The 21,073-nt window shown below is 35.5% G+C and overlaps 2 protein-coding genes across 2 annotated transcripts; both read right to left on the bottom strand.

Moving 5' to 3' along the window:
- Positions 1-5,666: 5,666 nt before the first annotated feature.
- LOC131409053 (olfactory receptor 51I2-like) lies at positions 5,667-6,497 on the bottom strand. Its single transcript, XM_058546253.1, has one exon. It carries the CDS (start codon positions 6,495-6,497, stop codon positions 5,667-5,669), a length of 831 nt encoding a protein of 276 aa, XP_058402236.1.
- A 13,398-nt stretch (positions 6,498-19,895) lies between these two features.
- On the bottom strand, positions 19,896-21,073 carry LOC131408020 (olfactory receptor 52A1-like). The gene is made up of 2 exons (XM_058544591.1): positions 20,571-21,073; positions 19,896-20,340 (listed from the first exon to the last, which is right to left on the bottom strand). The coding sequence occupies exons 1-2, from the start codon at positions 21,071-21,073 to the stop codon at positions 19,896-19,898; spliced, it is 948 nt and encodes a 315-aa protein (XP_058400574.1).

Genomic DNA, 21,073 nt, shown 5'->3' with positions numbered 1-21,073 from the left:
TGATTTATTTCCTTATTTTCTCCCAGTAATACTGAATAGAAGGCTGGAGAGAGTAAATGCTCCAAATTTCTGTGGACTAGATGAATGAGAAGACATGGATTGGATGGTAGACTGATGGATAATTGGAGAGAGCATGAAAATTCCAATTTCTGCTTCTCATACTGAATGTAGGAGTGTCCTGTTAGCCTATTTTTTCTGCAATAATAATATTTTAAAAAAATGTTACACTTATCTGACTCTGATCCAAATCCTTGAAGATAATGGTTGAAATATCTTTGAAATTTAAAGTGCTATGCAAAAGTTGTTATATTACTTATATTCAAATAAGCACTAGCTTACTGTGAAATGGAGTCAAAGAAGAGAAACAAAAATTCAGGTTGCAGAATTCTCTCAATGTTGGGGAAATATAATTAAAAATAAAATCTCCTTCCAATCCAGAAAACCTCTCCACAAAGGTGGAACAGAAAGTAAACAACTTTATTACTGAATAAACACTAAACCAGAATGTGATGTGCATCACAGACAATCCACTAAGACAGAAAGATTGCAAAGACAGAAAGAAATTTCACAGTTTTATATAGTCAAGCAGATACATCCCATTACATACATATTCTTCAGATAAACAATAACTAGTCCTTAGGTAAGAGGACTTGACAGTACCATTTGTCACACATAGCCCATTCTAAATTCACCCCATTGGTGGGCTGACCATCTGTGTTAGTTGTTTGACTTTATTCAAACACAAAATGACCTTTTCATATCTTTATGACAGGAGGTGGTTTTGCAACTTGGCATCAAGAGCCAACTGAAGTTAGTCTCCTACCCTCCCAAAGAAAGTGGGAGATGGGGATACTTCATCCTTGGTTGTTTACATCCCAAAGAGATGGCTCCCTGCTCCTTGCAAAAGACATTCCTGGGTCCTAAAGCTGGTGCGTGACTTATTTCGCTTTTAAAAAGATTTACAAAAATTTCAAAGAGTTGGGAAAGGAGCCTATTAACATTACAAGTTTTCTAAAGTGTATGCTCAAAGAAAAGGGAGGGGAGGGGAATCTATATCTTATTTTAATTGAGATATAATTTACATATAATATCGTGTAAGTTTAAGGTATACAACCTGTTGATTTGATACATTTGTATATTGCAATATGATTACCACTATAGCTTTAGCTAATAACTCTGTCATGTCACACAGTTATCATTCCTTTTTTTGTGATGAGAATATTTAAGATCTAGTCTCTTAGCAATTTTAAAGTATATAATACAATACTGTTGACTATAATCACTATACTGTGCCAATAGATCTCTAGAACTTATCCATCTCCTAGTTGCAAGTTTGTACCATTTAACAACATTTCCCCAGTTGATCTACACCATCCCCCATCCCCTGATAATGACTATTCTACTCTCTGTTTCTATGAGTTTGTTTTTTTAGATTCCACATATAAATGTTATCATACAGTATTTATCTTTCTCTGTCTGGCTTACCTCACTAAGCATAATTTCCTCGAGGTCCATCCATGTTGTCACAAATGACAGAATTTCATTCTTTCGCACGGCTGAGGAATATTCCATTGTATATATACACACACCACATCTTTTTCCATTCATCCGTTGACGGACACTTAGGTTGTTTCCATATCTTGGCTGTTGTGAATAATGCTGCAATAAACATGGGAGTGCAGATATCGTTTTGATATCTTGTTTTCATTTCCTTTGGATGTATATCCAGAAGTGGGATTCCCGGATCATATGGCAGTTCTATTTTTAATTTTTTGAGGAGGCTCATTACTGTTTTCCATAGTGGCTGAAGCAATTTGCATTTCCATCGACAAGGTGCACAAGGGTTCCCTTCTCTCCACATCTTGGTCAACCCTTGTTATCTCTTGTCTTCTTGATGATAACCATTCTAACGGGTGTGAGGTAATATCTCATTGTGGTTTAAATTTGTATTACCTTGATGATTAGTGGTGTTGAGCATCTTTTCATGTATGTGTTGACCAATTGGATGTCTTCTTTGGAAAAATGTCTATTTGGTTGCTCTACCTTTTTTTTTAATAGCATTGTTTTTTGTTCTTCAGTTGTATGGATATATATTTTGAGTATTAATCCCTTACCTGATCTACGGTTTGCAAATATTTTCTCCCATTCTGTAAGTTGCCTTTTCAATTTATTGTTTCTTTTTGAAGTGCAGGAGCTTCTTAGTTTGGTGTAGTCTTACTTGTTAATTTTTGCTTTTGTCATTTGTGATTTAGGTGTCATAGCCAAAAAGTTATTGCCACGACCAATGTCAAGGAGCTTCTTTCCTATGTTTTCTTCTGGGAGTTTTATGGTATCTAGGTCTTATGTGTAAGTCTTTAACCCATTTTGAGTTAATTTTTGTGAATGATGTAAGATACATATCAGCTATCATTATTCTGCATGCAGTTATCCAGTTTTCCCAACACCATTTGTTGAAGAGACTTTCCTTTCCCCATGTAGTGTTCTTGGCTCCTTTGTCAAATATCAGTTGACCATATATATGAGGGTTTATTTCTGGGCTTTCTGTTATGTTCCATTGGTCTATGTGTCTATTTTTATGCCAGTACCATACTGTTTTAATTATTATAGCTTTGTAGTATAGTTTGAAATCAGGAAGTGTGATGCCTCTGGCTTTGTTCTTTTTTTCTAAGGATTGGTTTGGCTATGTGGGGTCTTTTGTGGTTCCATACAAATTTTAGGACGATTTTTTCTATTTCTATGGAAAATGCCATAGCAATTTTGATAAGAACTGCATTGAATCTATTGATGGCTTTGGGTATTCTGTACATTTTAGTAATATTAATTCATCTGATCTATGAACATGGGATATCTTCCCATTTGTTTCTGTCTTCTTTAATTTCTTTCATCAAAGTCTTATAGTTTTCATTACACAGATCTTTCACTTCCTTGGTTAAATTTATTTCTAAGTATTTTATTATTTTTGATGTTATTGTGAATGGGATAATATTCTTTGTTTATTTTCAGACATATTGTTGTTACTGTATAGAAATGCAACTGATTTTTGTATGTTGATTTTATATCCTACAACTTTACTGAATTCTTTGATTGGTTCCAACAGTTTTTTGGTTGAGCCTTTAGGATTTTCTATATATAAGATCATATCATCAGCAAATGACTGCATTCACAATGTTGTGAAACATTATCACTATCAACATTCAAATTAGGTCATTACTCCAAATAGAATTTCTGTAACTCTTAAGCAATAACTCCCCATTCCTCCTCCTCCCTCCCACCCCTTTGTAACCTCTAATCTACTTTCTGTCTCTATGAACTTGCTTATTCTAGGTACTTCATATAAATGGAATCATGCAGTATTTGTTGTTTTGTGTCTGCTTTATTTTACTTAGTGTAAGGTCTAAAAGATTCATAAATGTTGTAGCATGTATCAAAACTTCATTTATATGGTTGAATAATTTCCCATTGTATTTATATACCAAATTTCCTTTATCCATTAATCTGTTGGTAGACATTTGTGTCTACCTTTTAGCTATTATGAATAATGCTACAATGAAAATTGACATACAAGTATCTGTTCCAGTCCTTGCTTTCAATTCCTTTGAGTATATATCCAGAAGTGAAATTGCTGGGTCATATATTAATTCTATTTTTAAACTTTTGAAGAAGTGCCAAATGTTTTCCACAACAGATACACCATTCTCCATTCCTACCAGCAATGAACAGAGGTTCCGATTTCTCCATATCCTCATCAACATTATTTTCCTTGTTTTTTTTTACTAAATCTATCTAATGAATGTGAGATAGTATCTAATTGTAGTTTTGATTTACATTTCCCTAATGACTAATGTAGTTGAGGATCTTTTCAGATACTTATTGGTCGTTTCTATATCTTCTATAGAGAAATGTCTATTCAAATCATTTGTGTATTTTTTAATTGGCAAATTGTTCTGTTGTTGTTAAGCAGTAGGAGTTGTTTATATGTTCTGGATATTAAACCCTTATGAGTTATATGCTTTGCAAATGTTTTCTCCCATTCTGTGGATTGTCTTTTCACTCTCTCGATAGTGTCATTTGATACACAGATGTTTTAATTTAGATGAAGTTCAGTTTACTCATATTTTTTGTTGCTTGTGCTTTTGGTGTCATATCCAGCCATGCACTATTTCAGGTACTGAATATGCAGAAGTAAATAAAACAGCCAGAGCCTCTACACTTGTGAAGTTACATTTTAGGAGTTTCAAAAATGGTTGCATTGTCAGCCACATGTTGATATGCCTAATGTACTAATGATTTCAAAAAAAATTCAGTCTTCATAGGTGAATTTCAGTTCATTAAACATTAATTGAACTTTGGTTTTCCAAATATTTTAATAAATATTGTATGAGGAATTTTATTTTTAAGTAGATATGTAGAAAAAAGCATACTTGGCTTGGGCACTGACTTAAACTAATCAGTATCGTAAAAGTTTACTTATTAGTTTCAACATGTTTTTGTGTAAAAAGAATAAACTTTGTAATGCAGAAACTGGTATGGTAATCAGCTGTACGCTTAAGAACTAGTAGTCTTCTGTGACTTAATTTCCTCTACTCTAAATTGGGTATGATAAACCATACCTCTTTGGGGGCCATATTTAACTAATTCAAAGCACTTAACAAAGTGTGCTACTGCGTGGTAAACACTTAGCAAAACGCAGCTTCTTTTTTTCTAACTCTCCTTTATATTCTAGCAAGCCATGTTTCTTCGTCCTTGAGGGTAGGTAATCTAAAGTAGCCTAGGCCTTTAATAAGTGAGGACAGTACTGAACTGTGTAAAAGGGTAAGTAATAGTCCCATAATGGAAAGAGATCTTTGCCATGATGTCTGGAAGAACCTCAGATAGCACAGGCTTGACCTTGGAACTATGCACAATTTGGCCTTGACCACAAACCAACTCAGGGATATTTGTTGGTTCTGAGGTGATCCCAGATACCATGTTTATACAGAGCAGATCCCAGATACCATGTTTATACAGAGCAGAGCAAAAGGACGAGGTTCCTTTGCTATTGACACTTAATTCTAAGATATTTTCCTAGTTCCATTTAATATAACATTAATAAAGTAGTGATTTTGCCTATTTTATTCACATTGTTCTATCCGAGTGTTTTTAATGTGCCTGGCAGTAAGAGATGAATAAATGTTTGTTGCATGAATGCTAACAATTTGCATAATATTAAATTTACTGGATAATGATTTGGTTTCTCTTTCCTTTGGAGATCTTGCAGTCAAATTCAGAGAGAATATTTCACGTCTGAAAAAAGACATATGACAAGTAAGTTCAAATTTAATGAAATTAAGGGCTAGTTTTAACCACTGCTATTGGGAAATCAGAGTAGAATTCGATCAGTTGTGGCTGTCTTTGTTTAGAATCAGATTGTTAATACAAGAAGAGTTCTGTCAAATTACTGACTTTTTTATTATTTATTCTGCAGCACAGGATACATAGTATTAGATATTGTCCTTTTTATCATAATTTTTTTCCTTTCCAGGATTCTTGGGTCATTTGTATGCAGACTTAACAGATAAATATACTTTTTCTTAACCTGAATATCTTTTTATTTATTGTTGTTTAATAGAGATATTGTGTATTAGAAAGAGGTCTCAAAATCAATAATGGATAAATCTAAATCCTAATTAATATACATTTTTTGATATTTTCTTGAAAATATCCAGAAGGTGAGTGCGTATCTCATGAGTCTTGATGCAATAGACAACTGGGTTGAGCACAGGAGGCACCAACAAGTAGACATAGCCCATGATGACATGAACCACATGTGGCACATACTTTCCAAAGTGGTGAATGATGGACACTCCCAACATGGGGACGTAGACCAGCAGCACAGCACAGATGTGGGAGACGCAGGTATTAAGGGCCTTGACTCGTTCTCCCTGGGAGGCAATACCCAGAACTGTGGTGAAGATCTTCACATAGGAGAGCAGGATGAGCACAAAATCAACTCCAAATGTGATGATAATGACAATGAGTCCTAAGAAGCTGTTAATATGGTGGTCAGAGCAGGAAAGCTTAATAATATCTGGGTGTAAACAATAGGAATGGGAAAGTACATTGGCTTCACAAAATTTGAGTTGCTTAATGAGCACAGGGGCTGGGATGAGGATAATGATGGCCCAGAACGCAAACTCTACAGAAATTTTCATGGTGGCAGAACTGTTCAGGATGGCAGTGTATCTGAGAAGATTGGATATGGCTATATAGCGGTCAAAAGCCATAGACAGTAGGATACCTGACTCCATCATGGAGAAGATATGGATAAAGTACATCTGGGCAAGGCATGCATCAAAGTGTATTTCACAAGTATTGAACAAGAAAAGCTTAAGCATTGTAGGTAAGGTGGCGGCACAGAGGCCCAGGTCACTGACTGCCAGCATGGAAAGAAAGAAGTACATGGGTTCATGGAGTGATAGTTCCACCCAGATTACTATCAATATGGTACTATTGCCCATAATGGCAATTAGATATAAGATACAAAAGAGCATAAAAATCTGAGGATGATAGGCTTCTAAGCCAGGGAAACCAGAAAGCAGCAAAGATTGGAAATCACTGTTGTTGAAAAAGCCCATAATAGATGTGCTCAAGTACTAAATTTTCATCCCTAGAATGACAAAGAATGGACTGTTACATTATCATCATGATTATCATAAAAAACCTGTATCTTCTTTTTTCCCATTTGTTCTATCTGCCTTATCCTGATTACTTAAAATCAATTTATAATCACATCTATACAGTCTGTCATCAAAGGGACTCTTGTCTCTAGAAATAAGCATTGGTTTTAGAAACATTGAGTAAATGTAAACATAAATCATAAACTTCAGTTTTAGACATATGATCCTTCTTAAAAAAGCCATCTCGAATAATAGACATATATTGTACCATCTAAGGTAATGGCAAGCAAGCACTATTGGATTTATTCTTTTCCACAATTACATTGAGTCACACATAATGGGAAAAAAAAAGTTAGCACAAGCTCCAAAAGAATGTCAGTGAAATTCATCAATAAATAGAGAGTATAAAAAAAACAAAATTAGTGAACAAACTACAGCCAGCCATACTTTCAAATATATGTTTTTTCTGATCATAAATTTAAAATATATTACTTATAAAAATAAAAGACTAATGAATATAAAGAAATAATTTAAGAGTAAAAATGGATAAGTAGGAGTGGTGACAGTGGGCATCCTTGTCTGGTTCCTGTTCTTAGAGGGATGGCTTTCAGTTTTTCACCATTGAGGATGATATTAGCTGTGGGTTTCTCATATATGGTTTTTATTATGTTGAGGTACTTTCCTTCTATACCCATTTTATTCAGAGTTTTTATCATAAATGGATGCTGTATCTTGTCAAATGCTTTCTCTGCATCTATTGAGATGATCATGTGATTTTTATTCTTCATTTTATTAATGTGGTGTATTACGTTGATTGATTTGTGAATGTTAAACCATCCCTGCATCCCTGGAATAAATCCCACTTGATCATGGTGTACGATGAAATCCAGCCATTTGTGACAACATGGATGGACATTGAGGGTATAATGCAAAGTGAAATAAGTCAGAGGGAGAAGGTCAAATACCGTATGATTTCCTTCATTAAGTAGTAGATAATAACAACAGTAAACAAACACATAGGGACAGAGATTGGATTGGTGGTTACCAGAGGGAAAGGGGGGAGAGAGGAGGGTGAAAGGGATAATTCGGTTCATGTGTGTGGTGATGGGTTTTAATTAGTATTTTGGTGGTGAACATGATGTAATCTATGCAGAAATAGAAGTACAATGATGTACACCTGAAATTTTTACAATGTTATAAACCAATGTTACTGCAATAAACAAAAAAAATAAAAAAAAATGGATAAGTAAAGAATATTTTATTTATGTGTTCATTTATGTATGTATAAAAGCTTATTCCTTTGATAGTATGGGCATATTCTAAGCAGTCAAATATGTTTTAAATGTTCTATGATATCATGTGATTGTATCATGATTAACTCATTGAATATGTTTATATGGAAAAAATATGTAAGGAAGAATACAATGATAAGTGACAGTATCTCCTTGGAGAAACAAAATTATTTTCATTGAAAAAGTATATATTTAAATTAATGGAGGAATATCACAATTCTCAAAGTTATAATGGAATTTATAATTGAAAAATAATTTGTTCTAAATATATTTTTTATTTGTATTGTGAATTGTGTTCATCTGCTGAAATCTCTTTTTTTTCCATACTCTACACTACTTGTTAAGTTTTGTGTTTCTGTGTATGTCTCACCTACGTGACAAATCCTAATCTCGTGTGAAACCCAGATCTCCGTCTTCTCCATATATATCTGCTGCACATTGGCAGAAAAATCTCACTACCTGGAAGAGTCACCAAACTCCACTTTCAAAGCAAATTCAATATTTTTTATTTAGTGTATTTTTCTATATGATGCAATTACTAATAAAAGTCATTAACTATTCTCAAAGTCTTACTCCATCTCCTCTTATTCTTGCTGATTGCTTTGCTGCCAACTTCTAAGAGATAACAGAGGAAGAGAAAAGGAACTACAACTTCAGGCTATCGAATCTGCTGCCCTCTTACACCATTTTTTCTCCCTTGTTGTTGAACAAATTGCTAACTGTAGAACTCCCAAACATAATTAAAACTTGACAGCATGACAAGGTGAACCTAAAATTCACCTATAATTATAAAAAAATAGTATATGGCTATATAATTTGTGGGAAAAAAGCATAATATGGGACAATTGTTCTTTCAACATTTGTTCATCTTATATAATGTTTGAATGGTAAAACAATAAAATATTGGATCAAAAATTACTAGAGTAGATTCAACAGATTGGTTGCTCCTGAATCTAGCTGTAATTAGAAATTGTAAAGTAATTCAAACATAGTTAGAAATTGTAGAATAAGTTCATACATGATACAGGAAATATCACAACCAAATGATGTAGAAAATAACTGATAGTGGAAAGGTTATCTAATATTTGAAAAAAAATTAGATTCTCAGTTTACATAGTTGGTCAAATGAATTTCAGATAAAGAACTAAATATCAAATGCAAAAAAATGAAAGAAATTTCTATGGCATATAGTAGCAACGAGAAACCCATAAAATATGACACAGGTGTAGCTAACATTGAAAATAAAGAATCCAGAGCTAGCCCTGATGGCCTACCTGTTAAAGTTTGGCATGCTCTACTTCGGCAGCCCAGGGTCAGTTCCCGGGGGGCAGAACCATACCAGTCATCTGTCAGTAGTTAGGCTGTGGCAGCAGCTCACATAGAAGAACCAGAAGAACTTACAACTATACACAGCTATGTGCCGGGGCTTTGTGAGGGGAAAAATGAAGAAAAAAGGAGAAAGATTGGCAACAGATTTTAGCTTTGAGAGAATCTTCCCCTGCAACAAAAAAAAAAAGAAAAGAAAGAACCCACTAACAGAAATTTCATAGATGGTGCTTCCAGATTAAGATGACAAGAAATTAGTCATATCATAATCACCTTTAGACAGCTTATAATTAATATAATAAAAGTAGAAGAAGCAGCACAATTTCCTGCAGCAGAAGAAATAAAATGAACAATCTGACAGGCCACAAGAAGAATTTATCATTAATAAAAAAAGACAGCTGTTTCACTTTTGACCATGATAATTATAAATATAAGTTCAAGGAGTGTACTTCACCAATAGCAACTACCATATAACCTGACACTAAATTGTTTTGAATTTTGTGGTCCCAACTATTTTAAGAGGATTCTTTAGAGAAAATTGAAAGTACCTTAAGCAATGTAATTTCCCATGTCTGTTTGAGGGATGACAGAAAGAACAATAATGGTATGATGAGTTCACTCCCAAATCATCCTTTCAATTAATGCTTTAGTGACAAGTGCTATATGTGTTACCGTATATCCATGAGTAGTGTGGTGTGTGTTTGCATGTAAAAAAAGGAGTGTATGCATTATGTAGTCAGTAAAGTCTCTAAACTCACCTAGCAGAATCCCCTAGGGCTTAAGGGTCACAGAGGAATCATGCCAAATGAACCATGATTTATATAATTGATATCCCCAATCCTATGTTTCAGGTAAAAATTTAGAATAAATTTCCCAGGTGGAAAGTTTTTTTCTGATTAGGAGCATTTATAATCAATGAAATAAATGTATATATAGCATCATATATAGGTTACAAAAAGGTGTGTTAATATAAGATACATAATTTAACATCATTTATATGTTAAAATATAAGCATATAAAACAATACACCTTTGGCAGAAACACATGCAAACAAAGGTACAGATAAAAATGCATTGCAGATAGTTGCCATATGGATACAGTGCCACATGGTTTATCCTCCAGAGCAGTACACTTCTGAGCATGAAAGAGGACAGCAGGCATAAACCAGTAATGACTCAGACAACTTGGATGTGGGCTTTCTGTCTACAGGGGAGACAAAGGGACTGGGAATAAGAGAGATAAGGAAATAAGTAAACAAGAAAACAAATAGTAAAAGAGAAGGTCCTTGCACAGATCAAGGTTGATATGCCAGGAACTGAGATTTGTGATAAATCAACTCTATATAGTCAAGATTAGAACAATATTATTCTATGCTGAAATGAGTCCTATGACTGAACAAAATTGTTTCTGTTTACTCCTAGTTCTATTTTGTTTTGTCTATTTTCTCTTCAGCAAGTTACTCTCTCATTTTTGATACATTTAATATGTAAAATCATCCAAATAATATTTTTAATAATATACTTAATGCATACTTCGTATCTGGCATCTTTTCAGTACCTAATACATATGTTTGAGTAAATTAATAAATACACCACATATGAGCAGATAATTTTTACATAGTAGATAAGAATAGCTTGTTATAAATTTGGGTTTGATAACTAAAGAGAAGAATCTGGGCCTATGAAAAGATTGAGTTATGGCTATATGATCCCAATATTCTCAGTCCTCTTGGTATTATTATTCATTTGCATAACGGCAAAAATAATTCAGCCAAAGGAAAAGAAGCACAGGATGAGGTCTGGGAGGGTAAACAACTCAAAGCTTCTGTCATCCTCAGATATGTGTTACTCACCCAGCTTTTCAACGTTTGAAAGGTCTGAGTATTGCCAACCAGGGAAGCTCACCCAAGCTTCAGTGTCTGTGTTACCGCCCAACGTGGGGCCCTCTGCTTGCCGCAAGACATGCCAATAGTCAAGAGGCAAGGTGGTAGGAGAAAAAGGACTTTATTATTACAGCTTGCTAGCAAGAGGGAAGATGACCAACTAATGTCTAAAAAACCATCTTAAGGGGGCATGAAATCTTACAGCAGTTATATAGACCATTGTGTTATTGGGGAGGGGTTTAGGAATGTTGACCTTCTGGTGTTATAGACTGGGAGCGCCACACCTGATCTTTCAGTTTTCACTGATGATGGCTACCAGCATAGACTCACTGTTAGAGGGTCATCACATTCCTAAGGAACTCAAAAAAACGAAGTTATCATCTTATGGCAGCTGGGAGGTGTGTGCACAAGCAGGGGTCGTAAAATCTACAGAGCAGTTAGATCTCCTGGAGGGTGCATATCCAGCTGGGTTAGTTTGTCAGAGGTCATTCAAAGTTACAATAGAGTTTTTCTTTTCTACGATATGGCTTCCCTCATGTCAACTTTGTCTTGAGCCGGTATCATCTGTAGGTTTTTTTTTGTTTGTTTCATGTAGGCATGATTGATATAATCATTGTCCAGGTGACTCAATCTCTAGTCTTTCCATCCATGATGATTTGCTGATATCATGTGCACAGCTAGGGAAGCCAAGCACTCAGAATACTCTCACTTTTCCACATGGAATAACTTGTGGACCAAAGAGATCTCTCTTGGCCTTGAACTATGCCACTTTAGGGGACAGGTGATGCAGATAAAGTAGAACTATTCTTACCCTCTTCAATGTCTATTCTTGAATTCTTTGCTCCAGTGGGGTCAGGGGACATCTCTGCTGGACTCCTAGGCTTCTACACAGCATTCTTGTTCATGGGTGGTTCTCAAAATCAGTGTTTCCGGGGAGGGATAAGTGCTGAAGTCTATTCCACTTTCTTCCTGATGTCACTGTCTTGGGAATGGCTTTTTGATGAGTCAGTTACAGCACCAGCTAGATGGTACTACCTTGCTGGGCTGGAACAGTGTTCTCCAGGAGGCTATATATTCTCTAAATCAGTGTCCAATATATTTGTGGCGTTTTTCCCATGGTCAGGATTCATAGGCCCAAGAATCAAGGGATTGAAATGGGAGCAGCACTACTTTCTCTTACCCCTAATGATTTACTAGCAAAATTTTTGCTTCTTTTCTTATTTGTTTATTCCCTAAAGAGATAAGCATGTTTAAGTCTTATTTAATAAAATTGTCTCTATTGAGATCTAACTCACTTTTTTGTTGGAGCAAAAGTTTTGAATTATAAGCTATCTATATTGTCTTATTTGCTCCATCTCCCAATTGTTCTTTTACTCATCCTAGCTTTATATCTTTCTCTTGTCTCTATTAAATCTATTCTTCCTGACTTTGTTGGGGTCACTGCATTTACAATTAGCAAACTTGGTGGGCACTTCGTTGATCTCCTTGAAGTTAATGTGTTCATAATTTTCATATGGTCAACCACTTTCACCTTGAAATTGTTTACTATATTTCTTTTATGTCATAATTTTCATGTTTCATCCTTTACTCTCTCATTACTTCTTTCTTCATGAATTAATTTAAAAATTGTACACTGATTTCTCCTGGTGATAGGTTAAAATTGTAGAAACTATTCTCTCTCTCTGTCTCTCTTTCCTGATAAGACACAAGAATTGGAGAGCAGGAGAATTGCAATCACATATTCCAATATTTAGTGAGTGTGAGCTTCATGAATATCTGGGGAAAAAATATCACAGCAAAAAAATCCAGAAAATGAAAAGACTTTGAGGTTGCACACACCTTTCGTTTTTTAGTAACCATAGAAAGCTGGGATAACAGGAAAGAAATAAAACATAGGGGGACGCTCTTGTAAGAGATGATTTCAGAGACATAAAAGGGGTTCAGAGGATGTGTGCCTTTGTAACAATTATAAGAACTAGTCTTTGAGTAAAATGAGAAACATAAGCTAGTTTTCAAGTAGGTAAGTGTCATGCTGTGAATTGTATTTTTAGAAGATAATTTGGCTCTTTTAATCATTGGCTGAAGAGGGAAAGAGTTGAGGCAGGGGACCATTTATGATACTGTATCAAGCAACATAGACTAAATAATACTGCATTGAAAATAGTTCCCCAAATCTTGGGAGCTTACAACAACAAAAAAAACGAATATATTTCTCACTTATGTTTTCAGCTTTGCTACTTCAATCTGGAGCTGAGGGTGAAGGTGTAGCCACTATATGAAACACTGCTATTGCTGTGTCATTGAAAAAAGAGAGACTATGAAACTATATTATGGCTTTTAAATCTTCAGTTCATAAGCAACACAGTTAAATCTACTTACAGCATGTTGGCCAAAGCAAGTCACATGATGAAGAGTAATGTCACCAGAATAGAAAAAAAAATACTTCCACAGTTAGAAGCCTGACATGTATAATACCGTTGGGAAGGTGCTGTGAATATTTTGAACTAATAATATTATATACCACGTTGTAAATATATAATGGTTTGCAATAGGATGTTAGTAGATAGAGTGTTGAGAAGTACTTGTTCTGGATATTTTGGTAAGAAAGTGAATAGGATCTTCTGATTTAGATGTAATATATGAAAGAAAGAGGTACAGAGGAGTCTGGGAATTTTAGCATGAGCAATTGTAAGGCTATATGTGCTATTAGTGAGATAAGCAACACTGGGAAGAGAGCAGGTTTAGTGGTCAAGATTTGAAGCCCAGTTTTGGAAGTGTTAATTTAAGATGAATATCAAATATCCTAAGGTCAGTATCCAAGTAGACAGTTTAATGTGTGAATTTGAATTTCACCTGAGTGTGCTGAGTTGGAGAAAACCATTGATTGAGGTGATAATGAGGCTGGAGGAAATTGGTGTTGGGGCGGGAACAGCAGTAGGAAGTCAAAGAGAAAATGGTAGGGAATCATGAGCCATATAAGGCATACGAAGGACTCAGGTTTATCATTGAAAGAAATGGAAAATTATTGAGTGGTTTTGAGCAAGGTAATAACAATGTCTAAATTAAATTTTAATGGGGTTACTCTGCTTGCTGTTTATAGGGTCAAGTGAAATTTGTTGAGGAAGATTCAGGAGAGGAAGATAAGTTAGTAGAATATTGCAATAATTCAGAGTAGAAATGATAATGGTTTGGGTAAGACTAGCTGAAATGAGTTTGCAAGATTAATTTAATTTTAGATGTGTTTTGGAGACACAGGCAACAAAATCAGTGAACAGATGGAACATAGAATGTGATAGAAAGACAGGAGTCAAGGATAATAGTTGAAGTAAGAGAAAATGCAAGCATCTTCTTAGAAAAGCAGAATATCTCAGGCTTCTCTCTTATTTCTTTATTATGCTATGGTGATTATCCTCATTTTACTACCTGAACATTTCCTAAAGAATATCCAAATTGCCTCAGCGACTATGTGCCTCCAGAAAAACACATATATTGCCTTCTCCACTGCTGCTGTTACTTTGGCTAGGCCATGTTCCTGGAAACCAGGGCAAAACTAACAATATAGTTGACCAAAAACTAAAAACTGAAAATAAATAAATGTAAACATACATACTAACAGAAATATATATTTAAAAATAAGAACACTGTCACAACTTCAGAATAAAAGTTACTATTATTATTATTTTTTTTTTGGTGAAGAAGATTAGCCCTGAGCTAACATCCATTGCCACAATCTTCCTCTTTTTGTTGAGGAAGATTGGCCCTGGGCTAACATCCGTGCCCATCTTCTGCTAAATTATGTGGGACACCTGCCACAGCATGGCTTGATAATTGGTGTATCTGTCTGTGCCTGAGATCCGAACCAGCCACCGAAGCAGAGCACATGAGCTTAACCACTACGCCACTGGGCCAGCCTCCAGGATAAAAGTTATTTTTAAGTGAACATGAAATTTTTAAGAAAAATTATCCCATGGGGCCAACGTGGTAGTGGTTAAGTGCATGCGCTCCGCTTTGGGGGCCCTGGGTTAGCAGGTTTGGATCCTGGGCACGCACTGATGTACCGCTTGTCAAGCCATGCTGTGGCGGCGTCCCAAATAAAGTGGAGGAAGATGGACATGGATGTTAGCCCAGGGCCAATCTTCCTCAGCAAAAAGAGGAGGATTGGCATCGGATGTTAGCTAAGGGCTGACCTTCCTCACAAAAAAAAAAAAAAAAAAAAAAATTATCCTATGATTCAAAGTATGTTCTCTGACAATGAAATTAAACTAGTTGTCAATGACAAAACCAATATGATATCTAGAGAATTCTCAAATATTTGGAAATTAAATAGCATACTTCTAAATGAGCCGTAGCTCAAAGAAGAAATCTTAAGGAACACTAGGAAATGTTTCAATTGTAATAAAATGAAAATACAAGATATCAAAATTTCTGTGGTAGGTAAAGCGGTGCTTAATGGGAAATGATAGCATTAATATCTTATATTAGAAAAGAAGAAAGGTATCAGCTAAATAATTTATACTTCCATTTAAAAAAAATAGAAAACAGAGCCAAATAAACCAAAGACAAACTTAAGGAAGGAAATACCAAAAACAAGAGCAGAAATCAAAACAGAAAAAAAACAGTAGATAAAAGTTAATGGAACCAAGAGCTGCTTATTTGATAAAACTTGAACTAAATTGACAGAGAGAGATAAAGATCAAATTAGAGGTAGAGATAGAGATAGGGATAGAACTAGAGAGAGAAATCAATATCAGAAATGAAAGAAAGTATATATTATTACTGACCCCTCAGACAACAAAATGTAAATAATAGAATACTACAAACAATTTTATGCACATAAATATGACAATTTAGATGAAATAGATTAATTTATTGAAAGAACAAATTACCAAAATACACTCAAGAATAAATCAATAACATGTTTTTTTCCTATATCTACATCTCAGTGAATTTTATCAAACATTTAAGGAAGAAATAACACCAGTTCTTCCCCATCTCATCTAGAAACTAGAAGAGAAGGGAAGCACTTCCAAACTTATTTTATGAGGCCAGCATTTACTCATAAAGACAAGCAGACAAAGACAAGACAAGAAAAGAAGCTACAAACCAATATCGTTTGTGAATATAGACATAAAAATTCTCAGTTGTACATTAACAAATCGAATTCTGCAAAATAAAAATAATACATCACAAAAAGTAGGACTTAGGAATGCAAGGCTGATTGAACACTCAAAATTAATCAATGTAACCCAACACATTAAGAGATGTAACAAGAAAAAAAACATATAATTGTATTAATACATGCAAAAATCATTTGAAAATACTTCAGTATCCAGTCATGATAAAAACTCTCAGCAAACTAGAAATAGGAACAAACTTTCTCAAACTGTAAGGACATCTAGGAAAAACTAAGTAATCTTGAAAGGTTAAGTGGCTTCTCTCTGTTATTGAGAACAAGGAAAGAGTGTTCATTCTCGCCACTCTGTCCAATATCATATTGGAAGTCCTAGTGTATGCAATAAGTATAGAAGAAGGAAAAAGATTCAGATTGAAAAGAAAGAACTAAAACTATCCGTATTTGTGGATGACATACCATATATACATAGAAAATACCAAGGACTATACAGAAAATCTCGTGGAAATAGTGAATAAGTTTATCAAGATCACAGGATATAAGATCAATGTGCAAAAATCAATAATATTTTTATACCTTAGTAATGAACAATTGGAAACCAAGATTCAAAAATAAGTGCCATTCGGCCCCGTGGCTTGGTGGTTAAGTGCGCGCGCTGCGATGCTGGTTGCCCGGGTTCGGATCCCGGGTGCGCATCGAGGCACCACTTCTCCGTCCATCCTGAGTCTGAGTCCCACATACAGCAACTAGAAGGATGTGCAGCTATGACATACAACTATCTACTGGGGCTTTGGGGGGAAAAAATAAAATAAATAAAATCTTAAAAAAAAAAAAAAAAAAAATAAGTGCCATTTTTAATAGCTGAAAAAAAAGAGAAATTCTTAAGTATAAACCTATCAAATTGTGTGCTAAATATATATGCTCAAAGCTACAAAACACTGAGTAAAGAGATTTAAAAAAACCTAAATAAATGGAGAGACATAGTTTGTTCTTGGATTTTAAGAATATAGTTATGATGTCAGTTTTTACCAAAATGATCTATAGATTTAGTGCGATTTAATGTGTATATCTTCTCCCCGTATCTTCCTCTTTTAATTAATAGTGTCTTTAGACTAACATAAATTCTTAATTTTACTATAGTCCAATTTATTAATATTTTCCCCAAGATTATATTTTTGTATTCTATTTAATACTATTTAAGAAAACTTTGCTCATCCCTAGATAATGAAAATGCCTCTTCTCCCATATTTTTTCCTTATAGCTTTATTATTTGGCCTTTCCATTAAAATCTAAAATAAATTTACAGTCTACTTTTTGTATATGGTGTGATGCTGGAATTAAGATTTATTTTAGAGTACTTTTTCTCCATGTGAATGTCCAATTTACTCATCAGCATATGTTAAAAAGAAAGAATGTTATTCTCTACTACACTATGTGACACCTTTGTCATATTACAACAATTATCTACTCTAGATCTCATATTTAGTATATTTAGTACATGCCATTTTTTTATTTTTGCATCAATTTTTATTTTTGCACCATTTTGTCATAATTAATACAGATTTTTGTGTGAAACATAGTGAAGCCGACTAGGAGTAGAGATGTATCGTTTTAATCTGTCATCTGAGGACCTGGAACTATGTTACAGTGTAGATATTAGCTACATATGAAACAAATATTCTATACTGAGAACACTTGCTTAGATTTAAACCTCATAAGACTATTATATAATTTGTATTAGTGTGCTTGTTCTTCTTAATTGATACAACTCATCCCATCCGGGCCTTTTATTGGCATCCTCTGTGCAACGTCTGTTTGAGAACTTCAGGGAAGATATAATCTGCACTCAGGATTACGAGAAAAAAATACTTATTTATAGGGAATCCTACAACATTCTGTATAACATGATTCTCTTCAATTGGCTTATATCATTGCTATAAAGTAGATTGCATTTCACAGGGATATTTGGAAATGTGATAATGTTCTACAGCACTTTGAGCATTGACCAGAGTTATAGTTTAGCCTAGTAATGTGGCTGGCTTACAGGAAGATATTAGATGAATAAATTCAGGGTAAGATCATTCCAGGATGGCTAGAAGAGTAAAGCACCCATCTGCTGTTCAAGGCCTTAGTGTGACAGTACAAGAAAAGGAAATAACTTGACTATGTGATTGAAGCAACTGACTATCTGAGTGCTGCAGTAATGACAGCTTTGTTGTCCACGGATCGGGAATAGTGTCTTACTGGCATAGAACAGTGCTGCGTACTATGGCATAAAATAACCTCAGATATGCAACCAAACAACTGACTAAGCTGGTAAACTGGGAAAGATGGTGTAGTCAGTTTCCCTTGCCATGACTGAGTTATTACTCACATCTAAGGATGCAGATCCAGAGAAAGGATTTATGAAAGTCGGAATGAAAATAAACTTGTGCTGAGAAAAAGACTTATCTTCTCCACTTATGGACCAGGAAATGGGCCTACTCATAAACTTAGACATATCTAAGCTCATTTGAATGATAATGCCACTGGGGCAGATGATGGTTACAGGCCAAAGCAAGCTATGCCACCTGGCTGACATTGGGAAGGTACACCTGCAAGCTGGTATACCAAAAGGCCGATAGGCTTTGGCTCCTATCAATATCGGGATGTGCATGCGAGTCCCTTCCATGACAGGGACAAATTAGATATAAAGCCAAATGCCAGATCACAGAGCTAGGCAGAGCTGTAGGAAATGAAACCCAGCACTCAGTGCTGCAATGACTTGTAAATGGTTCAGGGGATGAGCTGCGGGTTAGCTTTTACTCTGCTAGTGCTCCTGCTCATGGAGAATCACTTAGGTACTTGTGCGTGCTTGCCTGAGGGCTTGAGTTTTTGTAGAGTAGTCAGACTTCAAGGTCAGATGCAGCAGTGATGGTGCCAGTTTGACCTGGGTGATGTTCTAGGGTCAACAAGGGTGATGTCAGTGGCACTAATAGAAACTATATATGGTAACAGCTATGCACCTGGACAAAAGCTCCTTTAGCCATGACTGTTGCACTAGGATAGCTATCCTCAAGTCTAACCAATATTGTCTGCTATCATCTAGTAAGATATATTGGGAATGCAAACTCACAAAACTCCCCAAAATGAGGGTCTCTAACATGGTGTTTTTAAAGGTAAAGCTAAGAAGATATTAATGGCAGTTTATTTTGTTACTGGAATATAATTGTGCTTTAAGATAAAATGTCAAAAACATGAGATGCAACAAAAGCAATGATTTAACAGAAATCCAAAGCTTTAATGGCAAATATTCCAAAAGATGACAGTTTGAAAATAAATAAGTGTTCTTATCAAGAAGTAACAGAATTTCTAACTAAACACAAATAAATTAAAAGGAAGGAAGTGATAAAGATAAAATTAGAAATTAAATGAATGAATAGAGCTAATATCAGTCTTAATCTGAATAAATTTTATTTCATCCTAGCTGTAGTTTGTGAAATAAATGGCTTTAAGTTTGAGCATGTTGAAGTGAAGCCCCAAAAATGAACACAGAGGGTTCAACTTGTCTCCATCTCTTGGAAGTAAAAGTATTCTTTCCATGAGCATTAACATTTAATAGATTACTGCTATGATCTATGATTCAGAAAAAAAATCTGTGCCACACGTTTACGAATTACCTTACTTTTTACACCATAAACAATAGGGTTGAGTGCAGGTGGCACAAGGAGGTAGATGGTAGACATAAGAATGTGGGTAGAGGGGGCAACATGTCCATAACGGTGGCTGAAGAAAGAGAAGAAGGCAAGAGTATAAAACTCAAGGAAAACAAAAATGTGAGCTGTGCATGTATTAAATGCTTTGAGCCGTGCCTCGTTTTGCTGTAGACGAAAAACAGCCTGGAAAATAAGGATATAGGAAATGAGGATAAAAATCATGTCAAATCCCAGAATTGTAAAACCCACAAGGAGACCACATGTTTTATTGACTTGGATGTCTTCTGCAGCCAGCTTGACCACAGCCATGTGCTCACAGTAAGAGTGAGCAATTACAGTGGAATGGAAAAGGTGCAGTCTTTTTTTTTTTTTTTTTTTTTTTAAAGATTTTATTTACTTTTTTCTCCCCAAAGCCCCAGTAGATAGTTGTATGTCATAGCTGCACATCCTTTCAGCTGCTGCATGTGGGACTCAGCCCCAGGATGGACGGAGAAGCGGTGCCTCGGTGCGCGCCCGGGATCCGAACCTGGGCCACCAGCATCGGAGCGCGCGCACTTAACCACCAAGCCACGGGGCCGGCCCAGGTGCAGTCTTTTGATTAAAATTGGTAAAATGCCAATGAGCACCGTTGCCCGGATTGCCACAACCAGCACCATACTAACCAGGACAAAAGGTGTGAGGATAGATGTGTGCCTCAAAGGATTACAGATGGCAACATAGCGGTCAAAGGCCATGGCCAACAGGATGCCAGATTCCATGCCCTGCAAGGCGTGGATGAAGAAGAGCTGGATTAAGCAAGCATCAAAAACCATGGAGCAAGAGCCAAACCAGAAGATGGCCAACATCTTGGGAGCAATGGCTACACAGAGACCTACATCAGTGGCTGCCAGAATTGCCAGGAAGATGTACATGGGGAGGTGCAGGCTGCATTCTGCAGGGATGATGATCAGTAAAATGGTATTTCCCAGAAGAGCCAGCAGGCATACTACGAAGAAGGAAAACCCAATCCAAAACTGCACATGCTCTAGTCCAGGGATGCCAATCAGCGTCACTGTTGTGGGGTCCAGATATGACATGTTAACGGATGCCAT

Source organism: Diceros bicornis, chromosome 7 (assembly GCF_020826845.1).
Source record: "Diceros bicornis minor isolate mBicDic1 chromosome 7, mDicBic1.mat.cur, whole genome shotgun sequence".
Lineage (NCBI taxonomy): Eukaryota > Metazoa > Chordata > Mammalia > Perissodactyla > Rhinocerotidae > Diceros > Diceros bicornis.
The sequence above is the reverse complement of the archived record's forward strand: the minus strand, read 5'-3'. Positions and strand labels throughout refer to the sequence as shown.